We start from the raw sequence: 24,704 nt of genomic DNA, 5'->3' as shown, positions 1-24,704 counted from the left end.
GCTTATGAGGATGACACATCAAGCATGTGAGCCCATGTCCACATGCTCACACACACACACACACACACACACACACACACACACACACACACACACACACACACACACACACACACACACACACTTATCCTTGATCATCAATGCAGTCAGTTACTGTTGCCAATGCAAAGTCAGAATGAAATATTACATTTTAATAACTTAGTACGTTCACCAAAATAAATTAGAAATACTGCCTGTTATGCCTGACAATAGTTCACGTCATCATCTTGAGCCAGCAGCCAGTCATCGCAGCCGTGTTTTGTCAGAATGCCTTGTTCCATCAGTCAGTTTGTCTATGTCACCTTTAGTTGCATTGTCAGCATCATCTACTTTTATCTTTTCCTTGTCTTGTTTAGTTCCTTGAAGCCATTCCATGACAGTGGAGTGAACGCCAGTAAACAGCAATGAACCAATGAAGGTAAACATTGAGCCGATCCAGTGATAGACAGTAAACGGGTTTCTGAAATAAATCACTGAGAAGATGAGACTGAGAAATTTCCTAAGTGTGACCACTAGAGTGACAGTCAACGAGCTGCATTCTGATGTGAGCACAAACACAGCTCGAACACAAATATATGTGTAGCTAGTCAAGGAAGTCGCAGTGAGAAACAACAGTGTCCGAGTGTACTTGCACGTGTGTGTGTGCACGTGCATGTGCATGTGCATGCGTGCATGTGTGTGTGTGTGTGTGTGTGTGTGTGTGTGTGTGTGTGTGTGTGTGTGCGCGCATGCGTGTGTGTGTGTGTGTGTGTGTGTGTGTGTGTGTGTGCAGGTGAGTGTGTGCATGTGTGTGTGTATGTGCAGGTGAGTGTGTGTGTGCAGGTGAGTGTGTGCATGTGTGTGTGCATGTGGGTGTGTTCACATGTGTGAAATTTCCACCAATCAACAAAGGGGATATTGTGTAATGACATTGGCCATCAAGTAAAGCCAGAGCTTGGGAATGGCTGGTACAAAAGAGCCAAATAAGACAACATCTGTTCATTACTCAAACAGTATCAACACTACAGTATAACCAAACATACTCATATATACAAACTAACCTGAGCCGTTGAAAACAGCAACATGGTTGGCAATATCGGACATCAAAATTGTAAAGAAAGGTAAAGACATGGCATGCTGCATATCATCTAAAGTGAGTGATAATCACGTTCCCAATACCATGCACTAATCTTACTGTATAGAACATTGCCTCCTTTGAGTGTTTTCCATGTCGTTTATACAAAGTTTCCTGCACAAAGATAGCACAACATTGCTGAGACAAGAAACACTACATTTGTATTTTTAAATCATTTTATTAAATACTAGCTACAATGCCTGGCTTCACCCGGGTGCATTCAATTGTGAGGAATTAGTATGAAAGTATCTTGTCTAGAATTTAATTTAGTACACTTTACAGTGAGATGTTCTAAGTAATTAGCAGTGAGTATTCCATGTACGTGCAATTAGACTTCGTATGTCGCTTGATCGTTAGCTTTGGATAGTGACAGCTGGCTCAAGTTGACGTCAATTTAATTAATTCTAATTGGCGATTGAAGCGAGCCTCTCTTTTGTCATGTCTATTGAAGTCAAGCTATAATATATTTATAGTTGCTTTTAAGTATATATATTGTTTAACTATATATTGTTAAACAATATGTCAGTGCTTCACAATGTTTGCACTTGATGTTCATTTTGCCAATGTTGTTAGTTAGGAGTAAGCTTCAGTGCAAGATATCTAATAATAAATGACGGCAACATGCACGAAGAGGAGAACCTGTATGCCAAAGGACCGTTTGTGGTATTGCTATAACTATGGTCCTCCATAAGCATTGATGATGGTATGCATTGCCTGCATAGACACAGTTCCAAAAATAAGACAACTTGGTTAGAAAGTATAAGAATATTTTAGAAGTATGTGATTTATTGACGCACGTGCTAAGCGCCTGTTGAGAAAGACAACGGTGCTCATTCATTGCCTGGAAAAGAACTTTTAGTAGTAGCTTTCGCGATCCGTCGACAGGCACTGCGCCGACACTGTGAGTCAAACCGACGAGTAGTTTCGTCATCTTTTCCTGTCGCAGTGATAACTTTCGTCGCTTTGCCTTTGACAAAATAGCAGACAAAGAGCACTTTGAGGGGCATTTTAAAAGGGTACAGGCGGGTTTGCTGTAATGACGCGAGCGTTTGTGATGCCACAATAAATGTGCAACATCACAATAGGTGACATAACAATGAGTAGCCACGGGATGACATCAGCAAGTACAGATGAACGCCAGCAATGCATAAGTATAGGACACAGACTACCGAAAACGTCAGCAGTTGCTATTCCAAAGTGAGAAAAGACCGAATGCTAAAGAAGAAGCAAAGAAGTGCAGCGGTTTGCGAGCTCATAGGAAACAAACTTTTGTGATGTCACGATTTAAAAAACGCCAGCACAAAGCAAAGTACAGGGCACCGGCTACCGTGAAGAGCACCAGTTGCTTTACGAAAGTAGAAGAGGTCATGTACTAAAGCAGGACCGGAAAAGAGCAGCGGTTTGCAAGCAATTACAAAACAAAAATTTAAAAAGGCTGTGCCCATGGGCCACTTTCCTTTATATATATATATATATATATATATATATATATATATATATATATATATATATACATATAATCATAGATGTAGGAATTGTATAAAAAGTAACAGGAACAAGATCCATAGATAATATGAACCAAAGCCAGACATCATTAGTGAATCCTTCTTTCAACCCCCAAAATGTACAACATAGGGAATGTGGGGGTTGGAAGGATTCACTAATGATGTCTGGCTTTGGTTCATATTATCTATAGATCTTGTTTCTGTTACTTTTTATACAATCCCTACATCTATTTCTTTGTCAGAGAAAAAGTTTTAAAAATTCTAGTTTGGTAAGTTTTTAGGAGCACAAAAGCGCAACATGTACCTAGGGTGTACATGTCTTCATTAGGGCCTGTAAGCCTTTTAGAAGCATGTCTAAGATTTAGTGCGTATTTATTAGTGTTCATTAAACCTGTTTACATGTAACAGCTTTCGTTAGACATGATTCAGAGGTAGTTTTCTCAAGTATAGAGGTCTGTGGGTATACGGTACACCATGGTATCCTAGCACACATTGCACGAATATGGATCCTACTGTTTAGTGCCTTTGCATTGTTCTTTCTTCTGTGCGTGTATAACTGAATATGCAATGGCAGCTGGAATAGAACTTGGCTTATTAGTCAAAGCCAAAGATTATCACATACAGGATATGCGTTGCAAATGTTGCATTCCCGTATAAGTTGCTATGGGTACATAATTAGTTGTCAATTTTGCTGGTGATGCAGATTGCAAACAATTTCAGACTAGACCGGACAATGACAAACATGATTGAATTACACAGTCTTGGTAATAAACTCTTTCATAAACGCATTTGGCCTATCTGATTGGCTCTTCGTCCATTGTCTCTGGTTGCCATGGACAAGCAATTGCAAATACTGCTCCATGATTGGCCCAAACTGTGCAATAGCGTTGATGACGGTCGGATCAAATCTGCTTGAAAGAAACACAATTTCTAATTAACATTAATTTCGGTTTCTCTAGTCACCAAAGGAATAGAGTTCGGGTAATTCTACAGCATTTTCTCAAGTTTCACAGCTGTATGTAAAGTACAAAAAGAGATATCCGTGGAGAAGAAGAAGAACAACAACAAAATTCGCGCATGGGCCTCCGAGGCTAGCAACTGTTTTCTAGGTTGTTAGATGATGAGTGACCAAAACAAAAATAGGATATAGTACACGACGTACAAACGTTTCATTTCGTTGATTTTGAGAAATTTTAGTCTTCATTTAATGTTTTCTAAGCGTGCAAAAAGATAATCATGCCCCCACAATGCTCAGTAACTGGGCCAATCCCTACATACAGGGTACTACCGGACCCTGTAATATAGATTAATAAATACATAATTTATAATGAATTCATTAATATCAATTAGCTCAAGAACCAGCAGAGCACACATGGTACTAGCATGAAAAATTGTGTGTTGTATGACCAAAAATTGTCAATACCTCAATCGTAAACATTCTAGTTTATAATGCCACACCACTCATATGAGCAGTTCCAAGCACTTTGTCTCAGTGAATTTACTTAGTGTGCTCAGCTGACCTTAATTCTCACCAGCTTTGTGCTAATTCTAATTAGAATATTTAAACTAGAGATCACCACTGTGGTCACACCTGCTCTCACTATTCATTAAAGACTCATACAATGTTTCTGATTGATATTAATAACTAGATATAAAGTATTTCGTAAGATGTGTTAGCCTGATACAAACAAAAAACGTTTTTACAGCTGTATGAGGCCATACATACAAGTAGTAATCAGTCTACATGTTTTGGATTTGTTCACTTCATAAGCTAATAAATGGGAAGTCCCTTTAAAATGGCAAACTGGCAATCTACTAATCAAGAAGAAATACAGGTGTGAACAACTGACCTGAAATATTCCCAATCCAGATGATATGACTAATGCTATAGCCAACAGAGCAATACCTAAATACAATAATGTATAGCAACACCAAATTGTTCACAGAGACATAGACCATATTTACCAGTGATAAGAGTCATACTACTTTGAGAGTCTTTGTTACTTTCACTAGCTCCCTTAGCAGTCTGCAGCATCACAACATTTTAGACACCAGAATCATCGACAAACATAATTTGCATTCAACCTTCTCGATGGCAACTGTTGTGTATGTGCAGATATATATGCCAACTGAGACCATCGCCACAGACACGTACTTTGTCAAACTGTGTCTGCAATGCAATAATAAATGTGAGTGTGAGTGTCTCGTGAGTGACATGCAGCCAGTAGACAAACATTCATCATACCTCTTTTTCAGAATCAGCATGCCCATAATCATGTTCGTGACCAGCGAACCCTAACACAATTACTTCAATCTATTTCATGCACACTGTAACGTGTCTAACGAGAAGCCACAGTCTGACTTTTGGGTTACCAAATAAGGGAATTTTGGGTGGGGTAACTAATGACTGGGGTAGGATTGCTATATATATACGACGGTTGTGTAGAGTGAATTAGTGTGTGATTTGGAAGTTGTGGTGACTAAGCACGTAAGGCGTGTGTGTATCATCGACCCAGATCGTCGTCAAACGTCGTAGCATGGCACACATTCGCCTATCCTTTGAGAAGACCGTTACACTGGGGGCTCAGGCGGGAAAGGAAAAGCAAAAGGAACAGCGAAAGGAACAGCGAAAGGAACATGTGCCGAAACGTTGTAGCAATTCGAGAAGTGAGACGAGGGTCACAAGTAGAAGAGTGTGGAAAGTGAGTGGGTAAACTCAAGTACATAGAATGGAGCGATTAATTGAAATGGGAGAGAGAATGGGCCTGAGTGGCAAAGCGCTGCAAGCATTCGTGACAGAGCAGCAATCAATTGAAAGAGAAGAGAGACAGAGAGAAAGAGACTTGAAGAGGTTACAGGTAGAAGTCGACGCAAGAGAAGTGGATCGTAAGCATGAGTTGGAGATGAAGAAAGTAGAAAGGGAATCGGCCACAGAAGTGGAGATAACCACCGAGCCAGGAGTTGGTAGTGGTAAGCGACCAGGCAGGTTTCCTAAATTACCGCCTTTTCAGGAAAGTAGTGATAAAATAGATAACTACTTGCAACATTTTGAGAGATCTGCAAAGAGCAACGGTTGGCCCGACTCTGAATGGGCAACAGCTTTAAGTGCGTTGCTCACTGGTAAGGCTTTAGACGTGTATTCCAGAATGCCAGACGACGCTGCTCTCAACTTTGTTTTGCTGAAGGAAGCCTTACTCAAGCGCTATGACTTAACGACGGATGGATACCGCAACAAGTTTAGAAAGTGTCGCCCGGAGCTGTACAAGAACCTGGAGCAGTTTATTACTCAGTTGAATACGCATCTTGACAAATGGATCTTGTTCTTTCATACTGCACACACATCAAACGGCATCAAGGACCTGTTCATAAGAGAACAATTTATCAACACACGTCCAAGAGATTTAGCAGCGCATCTTCGTGAGAGAGAGATGCCCAATCTTATGGAGTTAGCGCAGGTAGCGGAGAGATTTTTGACAGCCCATAACCACAAGTTCTACTCTGTCCCGACCACACATCAATCAAACCCCTCTCTGGCTTCAGGGGAAGCCAACTGTGCTCAACCTAAGGAGGCATTACTGGAGAATCCAAGTGTTCAGTGCTACCTTTGCAAGAAATTCGGCCACAAAGCGTCGGAATGCAAGTTTAGACCTAGAAGAGTGTGTTACATATGCAGTAAACCGGGGCATGAGGCAAGAGATTGCTGGTCTCATCAGCGTGGGACCACCAGTGATGCGAAGTCATGGCAGAAAGCGGCAACAACCATAAGGAAGCATCAGCATGAACAGGGAATTCAGCAGGAGGTTCGAACAAGAGAGTCAGAAGATGTGGATGCTGGGTGTCTTTCATCAAGGGATCAGTCGCAGTTTGCTTCTGTCCCTGACCTATCCCATTATGATCCTAGGGGATACTTAGTGTTGGATTCAGGAGAGACAGTTCCTTTCGTCAGCAGCGCCGGAATACGGAAGCGGACTAATCGTGCAGAGATGCCCATCGTTAAAGGAAGGGTGGGTAACACCAAGGTCGAGACACTGCGAGACACTGGATGCAGTGGAGTGATCATCAAGCAGCAATTCGTAAGAGAAGATCAGTACACGGGAGAATACGGCATTATCCAATTGGTCAACAATACTGTCAGGAGAGTGCCGATAGCTCGTGTTGAAATTGACACTCCCTACTTGTCGGGTACAGTACAGGCTTTGTGTTTACAAACCCCAATATGTGATGTAATCATAGGCAACGTCCCAGGGGCGAGAAGAGCAGAAGATCCAGATGCCAATCATCATTTGGCTGGAGTGGTGACCAGAGCTCAGGCAAGGTTGGGAAGAGACACTGTCCCATTGCGAGTTCCAGAAGCGAGGCAGTCGGTTGCAATAGACAGGGAGCGTTTGATGCAATTGCAAAGGGGTGATGACACGATCAAGAAGTACAGGCAATTTACAGAGCCCAAGACCAAGGGACAACAAGTTGTGACGTATGAAGTGAAGAATGACATCCTCTATCGATCATACGCTCATCCTAGAGTCAATGGTGGAGTGCCAGTAAAGCAAGTGGTCGTTCCTAGACCGCTCCGTCGTGAAGTTATGGAATTGGCTCATGATTCTATCTTGAGTGGCCATTTGGGATCAAAGAAAACTGCTGAAAAGTCTTCAGCAACTTCCATTGGCCTGGAGTGAGAAAAAACATGTCACAATTTTGCATGTCATGCGAAGTTTGTCAGCGTACGGACAAGAAAGGAGATTGTGCCAGAGTACCGTTGCAGAGCACTCCTTTGATAGATGTTCCTTTCAAGAGAGTGGCAGTGGACTTAGTAGGACCGATCTTCCCTCCTAGTAATGCTGGACACTGGTACATCTTGACGTTCATTGACTATGCTACCAGATACCCAGAAGCCATCCCACTTAAGAATATTAGTACTGAGTCGGTGGCTGAGGCTCTTGTTGGCATCCATAGCCGAGTGGGAGTGCCAGAGGAAGTGCTAAGTGACCTAGGCACCCAATTTATTTCTGATTGCATGAAAGAAGTCTCTCGATTGTTGAGTATACGCCAACTCACCACCACACCATACCACCCAATGTGCAATGGTCTGGTGGAGAAGTTTAATGGCACACTGAAGACGATGTTAAGACGCTTGTGTACAGAGAAGCCTGGGCAGTGGAACCGGTACATAGATGCACTCTTATTTGCCTATCGAGAAGCACCTCACAAATCTACAGGGTTTTCGCCCTTTGAACTGATTTATGGACGGACAGTGCGGGGTCCTATGCGTATTCTTCGCCACCTATGGACACGAGAAGGAGATGATGTGGACGTGCAGACGAGCTACCAATACGTTACTGAGCTAAGAGAAAGACTCGAGGACACGTCACGGATAGCTTGCGAGGAGCTACAGAAGGCCCAGCAACACCAGAAAAGGTATTACAATCTGAAAGCTAGACATCGCGAACTGTCGGTGGGTGACAAAGCCCTTGTTCTTCTACCTAAGGACACAAACAAACTATTAATGAAATGGAAGGGGCCCTATGTAGTGAAGGAGAGAGTCGGATTGAATGACTATAGAATTGACGTCGGGGGGGGGGGGGGGGGCAAAACCAAGGTGTATCACATCAATCTTCTGAAGAGATTCCACGAATGGGAGAAGGAAGCATTTTGTTCCAAGGGAGGACCGGTGTTAAATACCGTTTGTTCCGCCGTCATTGAAGCAACAGAAAGGGTGACGGGAGAAGCAGTGATCAACGATGAGTTGCTTGACTTGTGCACTTACTTGGCTACTGAGACCTTTGAGGACATAAAATATGAGAGTGAGCTAAGTTTCGATCAAGCGTTGGAGGCAGCGGAACTGGTAAAGGAATTTGAGTGCGTGTTTACAGATCTTGCTGGAACAACGAATTTGACGGAACATCGCATACGGTTGACGGCTGATATACCAGTGCGCTGTAAACCATACGTCGTCCCCTATAGTGTATGCAAGTCTTTGCAAGAGGATATCCAAAGGATGATAGACATGAACGCCATACGCCCGTCGGAGTCGCCGTACTCATCGCCTGTCGTCGTGGTTCGCAAACGTGACGGAACTAACCACATATGCATTGACTACCGCTGGGTCAACCGTATTACGTTACCTGATTCCGAACCAATGACATCTATGCCCTCACTAACACAAAAGTTTGGGAAGAGTAAATATTTCTCTAAACTTGACCTGAGCAAGGGGTATTGGCAAATTCCAGTAGTCAAAGAAGACGTCTATAAAACGGCTTTCGTTACTCCAGACGGATGTTATGAGTGTTTGAGAATGCCATTCGGAATGATGAATTCTGGTGCTACTCTGGTGCAAGCCATGAGGAAGCTTTTCCAGGGGCTGACCACAGTTGACTCATATGTGGACAATACAATCGTTCATGCGCCTACGTGGCAGGAACATATGGTCGCTCTTTGAGAAACGTTGGACCGGATTGCGAAGGCAGGGTTGACAGTCCGACCATCAAAGTGTCTAATTGGGGCCGAGTCTCTGGATTTTATCGATCATCACATCGGCAAGGGGATCATCGAACCCGATGAAGAAAACATACACAAGGTACGTAATGCACCGCAACCGACGACGAAGAAAGAGCTCCAATCCTTCATATGATTGGCAGGCTTCCACCACGACTTCATTCCTAATTTTAGTGCTATAGCCGTGTGTACAGGGACTATTCTGTTCACGTGGACTATTCTGTTCATATTTGCTCCTATTCTGTTCATATTTGCTCCTATTCTGTTCACCGGGGACTATTTTGTTCACGCAATTTGAACCCACCGTAGCAGGGACTATCCTGTTCACCGGGAACTATCTTGTTCACAAGCGACTACCCTGTTCACGACGACTATAATTCTGCATGTTCACACTAGCCATACCGTGTTCATGGCGACTATCCTGTTCACAGGCGACTATCCTGTTCACAGGCGACCATCCTGTCCACGTGAACAGGATAGTCCCCGATGAACAAGATAGTCCCCGCTATAGCGGGGACTATTCTGTTCACGGCGACTATCTTGTTCACAGGCGACTATCCTGCACAGGGGTTGCTGTAAAACGCAGACTGCAGACTACACAGACTGCAGACTGCAAACTCTAGACTGCAGACTACGGAATGGGGACTCTGGTCACCTAGTTTCAAATTCACTTTAGTTGTCGCATACAATTGAGATCGAGATAGAAGCAGCTTCGAAGAGGCTTAGTCGTATTGTTTTTTTGAACATGAAATTCTCACTGCCAACAGTTGAAGTGCAAGGCCGGAAACATCAACACGTGAAGGTATGTGTATAAGTTTGTGCGCGTGTGTTTGAGACCGCCAAAGTTCCCGTTCTGTAGTCTGCGGTCTGCAGTCTGCGGTCTGCAGTCTGCGGTCTGCAGTCTGCAGTCTGCGTTTTACAGCAATCCAAGCTGTGCTGTTTCACTGAACATAATGAGCTACAAATTCTCACTGCCAGCATGTCGTTGTTGAAGCGCAAGACCGGCGGCAGAACATCAACTCACGAAGGTATAGGCATAAGGATGTACGCATGCGTCTGAGGTCCCAGAGTCCCCATTCCGTAGTCTGCAGTCTGCAGTCTGCAGTCTTGAACAAGATAGTCAGAATAGTCCACAGCTAGAACAGTCGCCCGTGAACAGAATACGTGTAGTCGCTGTGAACATGCAGAATAGTCGCTAGAACAGTTGTCATGAACAGAATAGTCGCTAGAATAGTCGTGGTGAACCGGATAGTCCCCGCTATGGTGGGTTCAAATTGCCTGAACAAAATAGTCCCCAGTGAACAGAATAGAAGCAAATATGAACAGAATAGGAGCAAATATGAACAGAATAGTCCACGTGAACAAGATAGTCCCTGTGAACAGAATAGTCCCTGTACACTGTGCCTTTGACAGACCTTACAAAGGGTCAGCCAAACCGAATTGAGTGGAAAGAGGCACAAGAGGCAGCGTACAGAACATTGAAAAACGCAGTCACCAGCAAGCCAGTGCTACATCTACCAGACCACAATAAATCCTATATGCTACGAGTTGATGCGTCCGAAGTTGGTATTGGGGCTGTTCTGCTCCAAGAGAACAATAACAGCTTGTTCCCGGTTGGATATCGGAGCAAAAAGCTGACGTCTGCTGAAAGAAGGTACTCTACAATCGAAAGGGAATGCCTCGCCGTGATATGGGCGATCAGGAAGTTTCACCCTTACTTGTACGAATGTGAGTTTCGGGTTCAAACAGATCACCAACCGCTCCAATACCTAAACAGGGCAAAGTACATAAACGACCGTATCATGCACTGGGCCCTGTATTTGCAAGGACTCAACATGAAGATCACAACTATTAAGGGACGAGAAAACAATGCAGCTGACTTTTTGAGCTGTTCGATTGACAACGTTGATAATGGAGATGGAGCAGAAACTTGTGAAGTTTCGACTCGAGAGGGTGTGGTGTAACACGTGTCTAACGAGAAGCCACAGTCTGATTTTTGGGTTACCAAATAAGGGAATTTTGGGTGGGGTTAACTAATGACTGGGGTAGGATTGCTATACATATATACGCCGGTTGTGTAGAGCAAATTAGTGTGTGATTTGGAAGTTGTGGTGACTAAGCACGTAAGGCGTGTGTGTATCATCAACCCAGATCATCGTCGAACGTCGTAGCGTGGCACGCATTCGCCTATCCTTTGAGAAGACTGTTACACACACAAACATCTGGTTTCTACCCTCTAAACTGCTAAACGATTCTAGTAGCTCAAACGGCTAAAAACCAAGTGCTTGCGATTAACAGATGTACGTACTCTGGCAAGGCCAACACATGCAAGTGTCACTGCCTGTGATGCATCCTATTAAACTGCATGCACTCTACATAATTACCTTTCCTGTAAAGTGATACTTACTACTTTACAGTACACCTGGACCTCGATTATCTGGACTTTTTATTATCCGGACAAATTCTGTGTCCCCCGACTTTTCGCGTTCCCTGAGAAGACACTATACTATACTTCACTTCGTACTAATACGCTGTAGGTGTACTGTACAGCCTCTCACAAATGAGGAAAGGCATAACAGAGAACATTATAATCTACTAAATAGGCAGCTGTTGATGGCACTTCTAGTGTCATGAACGTACACGTGCGTACAGAAAGTGTGGAAACAGAGTATGGTCTTGTACAGTGGAGGAAAATTAGTTCATATTTATCAACTCTTGGTTACCCGGATACTTGATTATCCAGACTTCTAACCTGTCTCCGGAGTAGTCCAGATAATCAAGGTTGTACTGTACATGCAAGCCATGCGACAACAAGTGAATAGAAACATGTGTACAATCAACTGTGAGTACTTTCCCATTCATTGAACCAAATTGCAAGTTAATTAATAACAGGCAGCAAGGCATACAAAATGACAGACAGTGAGACATATTGACAACCAACTTGTGCTACTTCTTCCAGGACACTTACTTCCGCAACTGCTACTTTGACCGTGAACCTTAGTTTTGAAATTTAATTTAGTTTTGAAAAACTGGTATTTCTGAACTTGTTTCGATTTAGTTCACATGATAAGTACTTTTTTGTTATTATGATGCCAATACAACTAAATACTGTAGTAGTTAAATTTACTGGTTTTGGATACTTTTGTTTCTAGAACAATTTGGTAATTCATTCATAGTGACGTCATAAATAAAAATTACCACCACGCCATGCACCCCTCAGTAAAATCCTGGATCCACCACTGACTAAGCATCACTACAAATGAATCATATTGCCGTGGCCTAACAGTCAGTCAACGTTATATATTTTGTGCTCTTACTGCTTTAAAAACCATATGCAATGGCATTGGAATATTGAACTTGAGAGACCAGTTGTTGATCACACTAGAGCTAAAGAAAAGTATCACCAGAGCTGCATACATCCTGTGCACAAACAACAGACACACTCAACCCACAACTAACTACAACATACTGCACTATTGACTGACCGAAGAGGAACGTTGGGTCTCTTTCGACCAAAGTCAACAGTCAATACAAATCCCTCTGCACTAATAAAGAGAAACTGAAAGAACGTGATGAGATTACCAGCCCCTCCATCAGCACTAGATAAAACAAACAACATGCTTATACACACTTGATGCATTCCAGTATCATCATACATTATTTATAATAAAATAGTTTGTTTGGTTTGCAAGACGTAATCTGCACTTTGATGCTTGTGAACGATTCTCCATATTATTTAAATGTAAAGTGACTACAGGAGGTCTACGTTATTCAATTAACCAGTTACAGCTGCTACTACACTGTAAAGTGTTACGTATACGCATGCGCAAATTTCTAGACAAAATCTAATAAAAGATGTAACAGTTGCCAGGTAACATCCTCGCAAAACGCCGCCACCCATGAATGATGAATTCAGCTAGAAACTGACTAAAACCTAGACCAGCACCTGTTCTTACCTGATGATGAGCTCTAGAAATACAACATTGATACAGCAACCGACTAAAACAATAACAACTGCTACAGCAATCATGAGGGTCACTTGTGTGAATGGTCGTCTAGCTAGAATAATCCGGGCAATTCATCAATGCGCCATATCCCGGATAGATAATGATTCGTTCTTTCCTACAGGCAATACAAAAAGGCGATTTATATGAAATTCGTAGTCGAGTGCTTGCAAATTCCGAATTATTGTATTGCACTAATCGTCACGGCGATACGCCGTTGCTTGTGGCCGCAAGACATGGTCACGTGACCATCCTCAAATTATTGGCTGATGAATGTGAAGTCAGCTTATCTCAAAGCAACGTAGATGGCAAGACAGCTTTACATGAAGCAGCATGCAGTGAACAGATGAAAGCAGTAGAGTTTCTGTGCAGACGAAATGTGAAAGTCGATTGTCTCAAAAGAGCTGATTGGTAAAAATATTAGTTAATAAATGGTCTATTTATGTTATTAATTAACATTGTATACTCCCCAAATTAGTAGCCTGTAATATAGATGCATGTATATATATATATATATATATATATATATATATATATATATATATATATATATATACATATACATATATATATTTTTACATATATATATATATATATATATATATATATATATATATATATATACATATACATATATATATTTTTACATATATATATATATATATATATATATATATATATATATATATTGCATAATAAAGTACACACAATTTAACTGATGTGAATAGCTCTGTTAGTTAATTAACTAGAGTCATGATCATTGTGTAGGACACCTCTAATGATGGCTTGCACTAAGAGCAGACAGGACGTTGTAGCTGCTCTCGTTGCTGCAGGTGCAAGCACTTCTCTTCAAAATAAGGATGGTTGGAATTCATTTCACATTGCTTGCAGAGAGGGGCATGCTGATATACTCAACTATTTGCTTGATATTGAGCCAAGCTGTTGGAAAACTGTTAGTCACAATGGACGAACACCATTACATACAGTTGGTGTGAATAGTTCTCGTCTTGAACATGCACATTCATCTAACGTTTTCTGTGGATACAGCTCTTCTTGGACGGCTGATAGCTGCCAAGATTTTGCATTTAAGGTAATTAATAAAATATATAATTTATTATATAAAAATTAATTATTTGATATGATTAAGGTGTGGCTACAAGGGTGATGAATGTGACAGCTGTGGTGCCACGCCCTTTATGGATGCATGCAGGGCTAATGCTGTGGAAATGGCAGAATTCCTCAGTATGACATACAAAGTTATTATCGTCATTACTGACAATATAAACAAACAAATTGATATCTGAAATTTGTTTTCAGTGTGATGTGAGTGCATCTGATTGTCTGGGACGAATGCCTGTACACCATGCAGCGCAGGCGGGTTCAAAGGAAGCTCTGGATATGCTAATAAGACACAGAGTGGACATCAATTGTCAGGCTCAATCAAATGGAATGACATCATTGCATTATGCTGCAAAGGTGATTTTGGAAAAACAATCAGTCATACGTACCTTACAGTATTTTCATGTGTCTGTTGTTGCATTTGGTGCATGTTTCTACAGGAGGGTCACTGCAAAATCATTCATCAGCTGCTGAATGGTGGTGCTGAGGTCAATACTAAGGACAAGAAAGGCAGAACAGGTGTGTGTGGTGTGTGTGTGTGTGTGTGTGTGTGTGTGTGTGTGTGTGTGTGTGTGTGTGTGTGTGTGTGTGTGTGTGTGTGTGTGTGTGTAAAGTTTCAGTCCTGATTGCATACTGACAGACAACATGCAGACTTGCAGTACACAGATAGAATAAACCCCTGTTCTATGTTTCTGTCAAGTGCTACACATACTGCCAAGTGACTGCAATGTCATGTGGATGACATACACACAATACCAGGAGCCTAGATTATATGCTCCTGACAAACCTTTTGAAATGTGTAAAGTATACTACGATAGGAAGACTTGAGTCACCAATTGCAATATATGTCCTACTGCTCTGTTCCTTATTAGTGATGTAACAGCGAAGACTTCAAAGCAGACAGACTTGGTTATTTGTCTACTTCTCTACGGATCCTTGCATAACCTAATGGTGTCAAATTTGATGGAATTGCTATGGTTAATTAATTGTCTACGCCTTTTTCTTGTTTCAGCTCTGCATATGGCATCAGGAGGTGGGTATACTGACTGTGTGCAGGCTCTTCTCTATGACTACAATGCTATAGATTCCAAAGATGACAGTGGACAAACAGCTTTGGATCTTGCCCGAAATGAAGCGATTGCAGAGCTCATTCGGACATGTACTAATAATAGCCGTCATGATTAATTAGCAAATGCAGTTGAGTCACGTTTGTAATAATCACGTGAGTAATTTTTCACCAACCAATCAGCGATGACTTCACGTGCAGTGTGTCACGCAGTACCTCCCACTCACGTGCCACTCTATTCGCAGCTTCCCACCTGATCTGGTGTCGACTGCAGCATTTTTCGTCTACTTTTCTAGAGTATCTCTTTTATTCGCACTTCAGCCTGTAGCTTCGTCCGGAAACGTTTGCGCTCGAACCCCACATATTGACTGACATCAAGTGGGAGAGGACGCTGTGACGCTACCGTTGCGAAAAAGCGACAACAATGTCAAGCACTCTAAAGAGACTAAAGAAACGGCTATCGACATCATTCGTCGGGAACAGCTCGCCGTCGCAGAAAGCATCGGAAACAGAGCCGTTTGCAAACGGATCAGTAAGAAGCAACGGTAATTTCAGCTGTCCTTCTAATACACTTGCTGCGCAGATGTAGACGCTCTACAGTAATGTAGAAATGTAGCTACTGCCAGTTAGAACCGCCCACCTTAGGGAATGGTCACGCCTACCGATTTCCACCCTCCGAGTAGAAGAGAGAAGGTAGGCAACGAGGATTGAAGGAAAGTAGGAATGTGGCAGTTTCTTGTTATTACTACAAAACTGTTGTAATAACTAACGCCGAAATGCCTCCAAAAGATCGCGTTCGACGAGGGATCCTCCCACTCTCTCATGCACAACGCCCTTTGTGCCAATGAACGTTCCCTCGATTTCGATTTGTAAACCTTTCGCTGTTCCGTGCAAGAAACTTTCTATTGTAGCTGTTGTTGCCATGTCTATGCTTTTCTGTAGCTTCAGATGGGCACACAGGTGAATCTCTAGACAAAGTTGATGATCTGCTGAAAGTTGCAGAAATTACGTTACGAAATGGAAAGAGAGTAAGTCACGCAAGCACTCGTGCCCATCTAGAACAAACCTACGGACTAAAGACGGACGTGAGATAAACAGACAAACAATTTCGACTGACATACCATAATGCAACCATAAACGGACCCACAACAGAAACACAAATGGAATATGAACAGACACATAAACATTGCAAATGTAGCTACAATAATTTTATTTGTGTGCATGTGATCAGAGTAATTCTCACAAAAAGAGACGCTCAATGCCGGTTGCTGTGAATCTACAACCAGGAACAGTGTTGAGACCGACATCCCCTCGATCAGCAGATGTTGAGTCTGGCTTTGCTTCCATGCCGAGTTCAGGTCAAAATTCACCAACATCACCTTTCAACTTGGCATTTCCAATGAGTAGGAGAGGACGAAGAGCCTCACTTGTGAGACATCGTACACAATCAATTAATAAATTAAGCATCACAACTGACTGACATTTCTCTTACAGACTGACATTGGCTTTGGAAAAGTCGAAACCTATGAGAAAATGGAAAAGTTGGGAGAAGGAACATATGCTACAGTTTATAAAGGAAGGAGCAAGTATGATGTTAAAATTAAAACGTACTTGATGGTATTTCAGCTACTGTTTGCATAACTAGCATCAACAACATGGCTGTGGCACTGAAGGAAATTCGACTTGAGCATGAAGAGGGAGCACCATGTACAGCAATTAGAGAAAGTCAGTTGTTTGAGTCACATTGTGCAATAAAGGCACACACACACACACACACACACTCACACACACACACACACACACACACACTCACACACACACACACACACACACACACACACACACACACACACACACCTCCTTCTCCTGTATTGCTTCCATCTAAACGGACACGCTACCCCTTCAGTGGGGACAAAGACAAGTCACAAAAAAGTTTTCCCATGACACACACACACACACACACACACACACACACACACACACACACACACACACACACACTTCCAACACAAATGAATCACCAAACTGACAAATTCAACGAGTTGGTTACTCACATCCAATACATATTAGAAGAATTATTTACTGAAAGATTTAGATGCTGCACGAAGTGCTTGAGATACAGACATCCGTGCATTGCCCTGACAGTTTTGTCAAATTTCAGGTATCACAGTTTCAACACTACTTTTGATGTGTAGTACAGTTCACATCATCTCTGGAAATCATATTTGCCCACATTATTCCAAACACTTCTATTGTCTAACCCTTTAACAAGGAAATCAGATGTATAACATGTGTACCCTAAACTAATGCAGACTCTTCCCGTTGTATGATTAAATTTTTTATGAAACACCAGAAAAATATACTCTAAACCGATCTACACTAGAAAGCCACAATGATTACTGCTACGCACACATACAGGTAGCTATACTACATGCCTACACTGAATAATAGTTACTGAGTGTAGGCACGTAGTATTGCTACATGTCTGATATATGGCTATAAGGTTACAGTAACTACGACCATCTTTCCGACACAAAAAACATGTAGAAATAAATTCATAACAGTTGATGCTCATCTGTTTGTCTTATTGTACCATGTTAGTTTGCTCTTTTGTGCTCTCTGTCTTAATTTATTGTGATTTTATAGTTTCACTACTGAAAGACCTAAACCATGCAAACATTGTGACACTGCACGACATCATTCACACTGACAGAGCATTGACTCTTGTATTTGAATACTTGGTGAGTTTGTCTCTGATGGTAACAGTCAACAAGCAACTGACACTTGTTTTTCAAGGAACAAGATCTCAAGCAATACATGGACAACTGTGCAGGAATGATGAGCATGAACAACATACGAGTAAGGCAAAGCATGACCAAAATTTCAGATTTCTACTCAAATGGTTGATTACCTACTGTAATACCAGCTTTTCCACTTTCAATTGCTGAGAGGTCTTGAGTATTGTCATAAACGGAAGGTCCTCCATCGGGACATGAAGCCACAAAATTTGCTGATCAATTCAGTTGGTGATCTCAAGCTTGCAGACTTTGGATTAGCACGAGCCAAATCAGTTCCAAGCAAAACATATTCGAGTGAAGTCGTCACACTCTGGTATTTAAATGTAACATGTATTATTGATACGAAAAATTGTGTGTTACGTTGTCCTAACAAAGTAAACAAGAAGAGAGTAGAGTACATGAATACCAGTATTGCCCTATGATTTCATGGTGGACAGTCATTTCAAGCGTCTCTGCAAATAATACACATACATGTATATATACATACAGTTTAAGTACTAATGATGCAATTGACACTTTGAGTCAGTACAACATGCAAAAAGTGTAATCTACCTCTTGCTGTAGATATGCTAGTTTGCATAGGCCCCACATGTAGCTATAGCTTGTTATATTGAAGTCCACTGCCAAACAAGCACCGTTTCTTGGTAGGTGTAATGACAGATATGTCTTAGCCATCTGTACACCTGAACTAAAAATTCTAGAATAACTGCAGATTAATAAATAATTATGCTTGTACAAGCACAAGCACAGTAATCTCTCTGTTTTGTGTTAGGTACAGACCTCCTGATATTCTACTCGGTTCTGTAACATATGGACCAGCAATTGATATGTGGTCAGTTCAAGTGACTGCATGCTATTGTGTTGTGATTACTGAGCATGCTATATTGAGTAGGGGTGCTGGATGCATTCTCTATGAAATGACTGCAGGTCGACCATTGTTTCCTGGCTCTACAGTAGAAGAAGAACTAACCCTTATTTGGAAGGTGTGGAGTACAAGAGACAGATACACTATATTTGGTAATCACTCATTTTATCGTACAGGTTCTTGGGACACCAACAGACGAAACCTGGCCTGGCATCACGTCTAATACAGAATTCATTTCAGGTGAATTAACACAATATTCTGTAACAAATTGTTACTGCATAGTCATTGTCTCTAACTATGTCATTGTTTGTATTTGTAAGTTGTACTCGACTAGCTTCCTGTGTGTCTATACTTGCCTGCCTGTTTGTTTATATCTGTTTGCTTGCTCATTTACTGTATATTTACATCTGCTTATCTCATTCCTATGTGTCATGGACAGACTCCTTAGCATTGCACGATCTGTTTTTCAGGGAGATACAAAATGTACAAACCCTTACCTTTCTCAAAACATGCCCCAAGGTACACATACTCTGCTATATCACTTCACACATTGATCAGACAAATAACCCAACTGACCTTTTACTTCCATGTGGCAGACTAGACAGAGAAGGTCTGGATCTCATCAACAGCCTTCTCAAGGTTTGTCCTCACCAGATAGCATTGTGTGGATAAAAATGTATTTTCTGTTGTAGTATCAAGGAAAAGACCGAATGTTGGCAGCACGAGCAATGAAACATCCATACTTCACATGCCTTGGACCAAAGGTCCATTCAATTCCTGACAGTAAGAAACCGTTTCTGTACCTATCCAATACAAACAAAATGCATAATTAATTATCTAATGCATTTGACAGCATACTAACATTTAGTGACTTTTTGACTTTTAATAACTATATATAAATTATAATACAGCAATCTGTAGTAGGGCTGGGCCACTTGTTTCTTGCCAGTCTTACATGCATGTTTGTCACGATCAGTGAAATCAGTCACAGTGTATGGTCTAGTCTAGTCAGTAGCAAAACAGATAGCTCAAAGTTTGTATCATTTAACCAATAACTATCTGTGTAACTATAGCCGCGTCTATATTCACCGTGGAAGGTATCCGTCTGGTGCCTGATCCAGGCTTCCAGTCTCGCGATCGACATTCATCAAAACTGTCCTCCAATAAAGACAAAAGTACCAAATGTTTCGAATCAAATGGTGGTTGTGACATGTCTCATTGGTTTTGTCTTGGCAGGTCGGAGGAGTAGCGTCGCTTTCTAGATGCGTCGCTGCCGCGGCGTCTGTACCATAGCTATGAGAATTTATTTTCATTCATATTTACTGTGCTGGGCACACTGTAGAACTGTCACCGTTCTTGAGATATTACCTTGACAATCAATTGTGGGAAATGTACAAGAATTCAGGAATGAAAACGGCTCTCGTGAAGAGATCCCTGCCCTGGGTGGGTGGGGGAGGATACCCTGCGCGGAACAATTCGTTGCGAACTATCAATTCTTTCTTTGGTTTGTATGTGTCTCTGCTCCGGTAATGCCCCGTGGGCACACAGGTGCACAGGTGGGAAATCTTACATCATTCCTACCTGTGCCCCTATGCACCCACCAAACACTACGAAGCAGAGAAGGCGAATAATCTGACGAGTAACGCGCGTTTCGCAACAGTCAAAGCAAACCATAACGCACGCTAGCTCATTGTCGGTCAAAGTGTTATTTGTGTTTACATTTTTGTCTTGCATCAAATTTTAAATCTACTAAGTAATGTTTAAAGACAATAAACTAATGAGTATGTTCGTACACTTTTACGCGACAATTTGTTATCAAGCGCATGCGCCTTGCCTACTTCCGAGTCATCATGGCGGCTCGGCAATCACCTTCTATTCCTGTGGGAGCGGAAGTACAGCTAACAACGTACCTAGGAGAAATTCACCAGGGTGAAGTAACAGCCTACGATCCTACGACTAAATTACTAGTAGTGACCAGTGAGGCCCCTTACGAGGTACTCTTTATTGTCAATTAATTAAACGATCAATTCTTCTTCCTTTCAGAATCTCCTTCAGCTGGAAAGAACCACGAATTTCGGATAGTTAACCTCAACTACGTGTCAGACTTCAAAATCATTCGTGAGGCTTCCGGTTCGCGTTCATCCGCTCAAGACGCTTCTGTGCGTGTAGACATTGATGCAGCCATAAGACGTGCGCACAGCAACGTGACTGAGAAAACATTTATGGCTAATACTACACCCGAAGGACGCCGCGCGTACGACGCTGTGAGAAAGGCGTAAGGAATGAACAGTTCAGAGAATAGATTATTATGAAAGTTCGCATGCGCTCTGGTAATTAAATTAATAATTATGAATGATGAGATGTGAAGATGCAGCAACATCAAGCTGTGATTTGGGAAGAAATGTGGACACAATGAGTCAAGTTGGGAGTGGCTTGAGTTCTTGCCAACTTGTCGTTCTCAATGTTGTAAGAAAACATAACTGCAGTGTCATGGGTTGTGTCAAACCTGGCTGTAGTGGTTATGTAAAGTTGCTGTGGGTGTGGAGTAGCTTGATGTGCATGATATGGGTGATATGAAACAGCACACAGTGACACACACACACACACACACACACACACACACACACACACACACACACACACACACACACACACACACACACACACACACACACACACACACACACACCATGTCAGTCCCCTGGGTAGACATTAAAAGAGTAGAATAATATTGACAAATTTACAAATGTGTATTCAGATGATTGTTGTGTTGCTGTGTTCATGTGCCAACCTGGCAGCTTGCAACACTCTCCAAACACTTACTGACATGTGATTTGTTAGGTTCGAATGCAGTTGCAGTGGTGAAGACATCGTTGTATTAGAAGCAAGGATCAAACCGCCATACACTGTAGATAGCATCGAAGGTCCACAGCAGACCGTAGATTATCTAAGAAAACTAGTAAGCCATCCACACCTGAACACACATGCCGACCATAATCTCTAATACAGTTGTGGTGTTTCAGTTGAGTCAACAGACAACAGCGGCTAAAGGCAAATCATGACAAAGGTCAAGACGGCACGTTTGCAGAAATGTGTCTTCTGACTACACGGGTACATTGTTTTCAAGAGAAAAGAGCATGATTTTACAGCTGGAGTATGTGGACACCAGATTGGTGGTTGTGGGTTGATATCAAAGTGTTATTGGTATCAATAAGTTTATTATATGAGCTGGACTCTTGCTCTAGTGGTTGAACTAGCTTTTCCAACTGAAACATACGGAGGTGATTATATAAATGAGTGTGCTCATTCCTTATGTAGACAGTGACAGGAATGCTCTCAGCGTCGTACCAGCTGTTCTTTTACGGTCAGAGATAACATCACCGTTTCTCTTTCCTTTCATCTTGCATTGAGTTGAGATTTTCGGAGTTAGGTTTTGTTGTTTTTGAAGTCGTTGACTTCTACGGATGAGTGTGGGGCTGCCACGTTTCTTCTGTATTTTTCTGCTGTTACTTTGTGTTCGTGTCTTGGCTACACGTGTTAGTTGGTCAACTGGGCTCTCTGTTTCATTGAGACTTGAAGAGCCACTGCTCTGTTGTCTTGCATTTTTGATATCTGTTGTCTGTGTTTCTTCCTGTTTTTTGTGGTAGTTGACAAGCCATTTGTGGTACCCAGCACATGTTCTGTCTGAGATTTTGAGGAGTGTCCAGTGAGGGCCTTCTGGCCAGCCACAGAAAAGACGCCATGAATCATTGCCAAACTCTCCAATCCCTTTCCTGGAAAAGCAGCATTCGTATTATGAAACAAACCGGTTTCACCAAAGGAATAATAAACAATGTGTCAGTTAGGTGGTGGTTACATATCATCAGGGAGGGGGAGATACATAAAGTATCACTTGTGATTATTTGATCTGATGTGTGTTGACACGTTTATTCTAACATAAAATTTGTTGTTCATCTATTTTGTGGGCTTTTGGTTGTTTTGAAACTCAGCTGGGTATTTATCACCTTGTAAATAGACGAGTCCACACTTACACCATTCAGGCAGCACTGCCGAATGCATTCATACCTAGATCCTCCAAAGTCGCGTAGCAAGTCTTGTGGATAAACCCTACTTTTAAATATACAAATATACCCTTGCAGTGTATTAGATTTTTATGTATCCCTCTCTTAGGTTCTTTTTCATATTATGTAATGAGGAGATCCAAACAGCATAACACATTTGACAAGTACATAGTTTATGACAGTATACAGAATAACGACTCACAGTTCAATGGGTTCCATCCAATTGGTTAGAAGGAAACCTCGACAACACTCTTGTGAAGATGAAACACGGAGGTCTTGTAATCTATTGCAAATACAACAATTCACAAAGGAGCCAGTCAGTAAGACAACACGGCACTTGCACCCCAGAACAGAAATAAAATCTTTCATAACACAAGGATCTCCTGTGATCACGTCAGATGGTGTTGGCCACATTGAGAAAAACTCACAAATGACATCAAATTTCTATATACAGAAATGAGACAAGATAATTGAAGATGTGTTGCTGTTATTAATTAATACAACGACTTTGCCTGACCTGTGGGGTTGATGTTCGAGAACAGAGAATGCAGCAGATGAGAAGCTTCCATGGATCATGATGGTAGTCCTCTTGAATTAGATGCATTGGAGATGGAGAAAAGTGTAGAAACGATGAGCTTCTGCAACAACAAAACCAATCAGTGCGTGTGTGTGTGTGTGTGTGTGTGTGTGTGTGTGTGTGTGTGTGTGTGTGTGTGTGTGTGTGTTAAGAAAGCTGCTTCACTAGAAGTAGTGCCACTCATAGTGATACACTTCTCTTCCAGTTGTATCCTAAATTAATTGATCAATACTTACCTTTTCTTGTAATATAAGAACCAGTTGTCAGCATCATATTGACAAACTATCACTCCCCATCGTTTCACACTCAAACTCTTCCAGCTGTAATGTAATAAATCACAAAAGATAATTATGTAATACCACACATGCACATTATGCTTGTCTATAACAGATCAAGTCAATCCTATAATCACAGCTAAGCAAAAAGTAAAAAATCCAAAAGTTCTTTAGGTAACAACACAAAGCACTCGCCAAATGTAGTACCTAGACTTAGTTTTGAAATCCTTCTTACTCTGCAGGAATTTTAATGAAAGTATTGTAAATGTACAAATCAGACTTATTAATAAGTTAAAATATATTAATTTATCAATATGAATAAAGTAAATAACAAAAAGTAAGCAACAAACAAAATAAAGTAACATACTCATCCTATCCCTAGATCTACTTTCTTTATGCAAACTAAAATAAACGTGGGAATACCATACAGCGTGTTGTCACGTCCAACACGATGCCAAAGACGACAAACTTGAGTGCAACACTTGAGATGTCTAGACTTTAGGTAACAAAACACGTGGAGCAAGCATTCGTCTGGAAGACTTACCATCGCGCCAAACTGGCAGTAGGCTTAACGCGTGTTAGCGATGTCCCGTAGGTGGCTAGTCCAAATCGGAACTGACCGAACATTACATAACTAATAAATGTTAAGTCTTCTAACACTTTAGTACATTTCTCTCATTATTGCAAACAAAATTTTCGTAAGTTTAAAACTACAAGTGGCATTTTAGCGTCACGTGATTGTAAGCCTAAATAGCCCGTATAAGTGGTATGTTCCGTTCAATCGTTGCGCGA

At 41.6% G+C, this 24,704-nt stretch overlaps 5 protein-coding genes across 7 annotated transcripts; 3 read left to right on the top strand and 2 right to left on the bottom strand.

The window, feature by feature from the left end:
* Positions 1 to 97: 97 nt before the first annotated feature.
* Positions 98 to 13,259, bottom strand: LOC134197144 (nucleotide sugar transporter SLC35B4-like). 3 transcript variants are annotated; one of them, XM_062666410.1, is made up of 11 exons: positions 13,104 to 13,259; positions 12,633 to 12,746; positions 12,465 to 12,567; positions 4,904 to 4,953; positions 4,744 to 4,828; positions 4,624 to 4,684; positions 4,509 to 4,564; positions 1,214 to 1,267; positions 1,080 to 1,155; positions 938 to 1,013; positions 119 to 616 (listed from the first exon to the last, which is right to left on the bottom strand). In XM_062666410.1, the coding sequence occupies exons 1-11, from the start codon at positions 13,175 to 13,177 to the stop codon at positions 283 to 285; spliced, it is 1,083 nt and encodes a 360-aa protein (XP_062522394.1). In that variant the 5' UTR covers positions 13,178 to 13,259; the 3' UTR covers positions 119 to 282. The 3 variants fall into 3 exon arrangements, with proteins under 3 accessions (XP_062522395.1, XP_062522392.1, XP_062522394.1); XM_062666408.1 differs by having other exon boundaries at positions 113 to 616; positions 4,744 to 4,953; XM_062666411.1 differs by lacking the exon at positions 938 to 1,013 and having other exon boundaries at positions 98 to 499; positions 4,744 to 4,953.
* LOC134197145 (ankyrin repeat domain-containing protein 16-like) lies at positions 13,197 to 15,524 on the top strand. Its single transcript, XM_062666412.1, has 7 exons — positions 13,197 to 13,562; positions 13,920 to 14,140; positions 14,199 to 14,241; positions 14,299 to 14,407; positions 14,469 to 14,627; positions 14,711 to 14,789; positions 15,283 to 15,524. Exons 1-7 carry the CDS (start codon positions 13,255 to 13,257, stop codon positions 15,453 to 15,455), a joined length of 1,092 nt encoding a protein of 363 aa, XP_062522396.1. The 5' UTR covers positions 13,197 to 13,254; the 3' UTR covers positions 15,456 to 15,524.
* A 55-nt stretch (positions 15,525 to 15,579) lies between these two features.
* LOC134196997 (cyclin-dependent kinase 18-like) lies at positions 15,580 to 20,428 on the top strand. The gene is made up of 16 exons (XM_062666229.1): positions 15,580 to 15,881; positions 16,279 to 16,364; positions 16,568 to 16,765; positions 16,831 to 16,922; positions 16,982 to 17,061; positions 17,983 to 18,077; positions 18,133 to 18,195; positions 18,263 to 18,447; positions 18,907 to 18,966; positions 19,027 to 19,117; positions 19,176 to 19,239; positions 19,470 to 19,518; positions 19,596 to 19,638; positions 19,692 to 19,782; positions 20,073 to 20,174; positions 20,236 to 20,428. The coding sequence occupies exons 1-16, from the start codon at positions 15,761 to 15,763 to the stop codon at positions 20,259 to 20,261; spliced, it is 1,446 nt and encodes a 481-aa protein (XP_062522213.1). The 5' UTR covers positions 15,580 to 15,760; the 3' UTR covers positions 20,262 to 20,428.
* A 142-nt stretch (positions 20,429 to 20,570) lies between these two features.
* On the top strand, positions 20,571 to 22,310 carry LOC134196999 (protein LSM12 homolog B-like). The gene is made up of 4 exons (XM_062666231.1): positions 20,571 to 20,976; positions 21,043 to 21,274; positions 21,841 to 21,958; positions 22,023 to 22,310. Exons 1-4 carry the CDS (start codon positions 20,823 to 20,825, stop codon positions 22,059 to 22,061), a joined length of 543 nt encoding a protein of 180 aa, XP_062522215.1. The 5' UTR covers positions 20,571 to 20,822; the 3' UTR covers positions 22,062 to 22,310.
* On the bottom strand, positions 22,278 to 24,473 carry LOC134196998 (uncharacterized). Its single transcript, XM_062666230.1, has 6 exons — positions 24,341 to 24,473; positions 23,874 to 23,957; positions 23,578 to 23,698; positions 23,404 to 23,504; positions 23,263 to 23,343; positions 22,278 to 22,772 (listed from the first exon to the last, which is right to left on the bottom strand). The coding sequence occupies exons 1-6, from the start codon at positions 24,457 to 24,459 to the stop codon at positions 22,310 to 22,312; spliced, it is 969 nt and encodes a 322-aa protein (XP_062522214.1). The 5' UTR covers positions 24,460 to 24,473; the 3' UTR covers positions 22,278 to 22,309.
* Between the last annotated feature and the right edge of the window lie 231 nt (positions 24,474 to 24,704).

This window comes from Corticium candelabrum, chromosome 22, assembly GCF_963422355.1.
Source record: "Corticium candelabrum chromosome 22, ooCorCand1.1, whole genome shotgun sequence".
Lineage (NCBI taxonomy): Eukaryota > Metazoa > Porifera > Homoscleromorpha > Homosclerophorida > Plakinidae > Corticium > Corticium candelabrum.
This window is presented reverse-complemented; position numbering and strand designations above follow the sequence as displayed.

What these genes read in the sequence shown, in the direction of transcription:
- LOC134197144 (XM_062666408.1), bottom strand. Translation starts at nt 13,177, where the DNA reads ATGATTGCTGTAGCAGTTGTTATTGTTTTAGTCGGTTGCTGTATCAAT. An exon ending in TTTCTAGAGCTCATCATCAG is followed by an intron (nt 12,747 to 13,103) that starts GTAAGAACAGGT and finishes TGTTTTATCTAG; the next exon opens with TGCTGATGGAGGGGCTGGTA. An exon ending in TGCTGTTTTCAACGGCTCAG is followed by an intron (nt 1,014 to 1,079) that starts GTTAGTTTGTAT and finishes AGTAATGAACAG; the next exon opens with ATGTTGTCTTATTTGGCTCT.
- LOC134197145 (XM_062666412.1), top strand. Translation starts at nt 13,255, where the DNA reads ATGATTCGTTCTTTCCTACAGGCAATACAAAAAGGCGATTTATATGAA. An exon ending in AACACCATTACATACAGTTG is followed by an intron (nt 14,141 to 14,198) that starts GTGTGAATAGTT and finishes CTGTGGATACAG; the next exon opens with CTCTTCTTGGACGGCTGATA. An exon ending in GCCAAGATTTTGCATTTAAG is followed by an intron (nt 14,242 to 14,298) that starts GTAATTAATAAA and finishes GATATGATTAAG; the next exon opens with GTGTGGCTACAAGGGTGATG.
- LOC134196997 (XM_062666229.1), top strand. Translation starts at nt 15,761, where the DNA reads ATGTCAAGCACTCTAAAGAGACTAAAGAAACGGCTATCGACATCATTC. An exon ending in AACTAACCCTTATTTGGAAG is followed by an intron (nt 19,118 to 19,175) that starts GTGTGGAGTACA and finishes TTTATCGTACAG; the next exon opens with GTTCTTGGGACACCAACAGA. An exon ending in TCATCAACAGCCTTCTCAAG is followed by an intron (nt 19,639 to 19,691) that starts GTTTGTCCTCAC and finishes TTTCTGTTGTAG; the next exon opens with TATCAAGGAAAAGACCGAAT.
- LOC134196999 (XM_062666231.1), top strand. Translation starts at nt 20,823, where the DNA reads ATGCGCCTTGCCTACTTCCGAGTCATCATGGCGGCTCGGCAATCACCT. An exon ending in TAAATTACTAGTAGTGACCA is followed by an intron (nt 20,977 to 21,042) that starts GTGAGGCCCCTT and finishes TCTTCCTTTCAG; the next exon opens with AATCTCCTTCAGCTGGAAAG. An exon ending in TACGACGCTGTGAGAAAGGC is followed by an intron (nt 21,275 to 21,840) that starts GTAAGGAATGAA and finishes GTGATTTGTTAG; the next exon opens with GTTCGAATGCAGTTGCAGTG.
- LOC134196998 (XM_062666230.1), bottom strand. Translation starts at nt 24,459, where the DNA reads ATGGTAAGTCTTCCAGACGAATGCTTGCTCCACGTGTTTTGTTACCTA. An exon ending in TTCTTATATTACAAGAAAAG is followed by an intron (nt 23,699 to 23,873) that starts GTAAGTATTGAT and finishes TTGTTGTTGCAG; the next exon opens with AAGCTCATCGTTTCTACACT. An exon ending in CTCGAACATCAACCCCACAG is followed by an intron (nt 23,505 to 23,577) that starts GTCAGGCAAAGT and finishes TTCTGTATATAG; the next exon opens with AAATTTGATGTCATTTGTGA.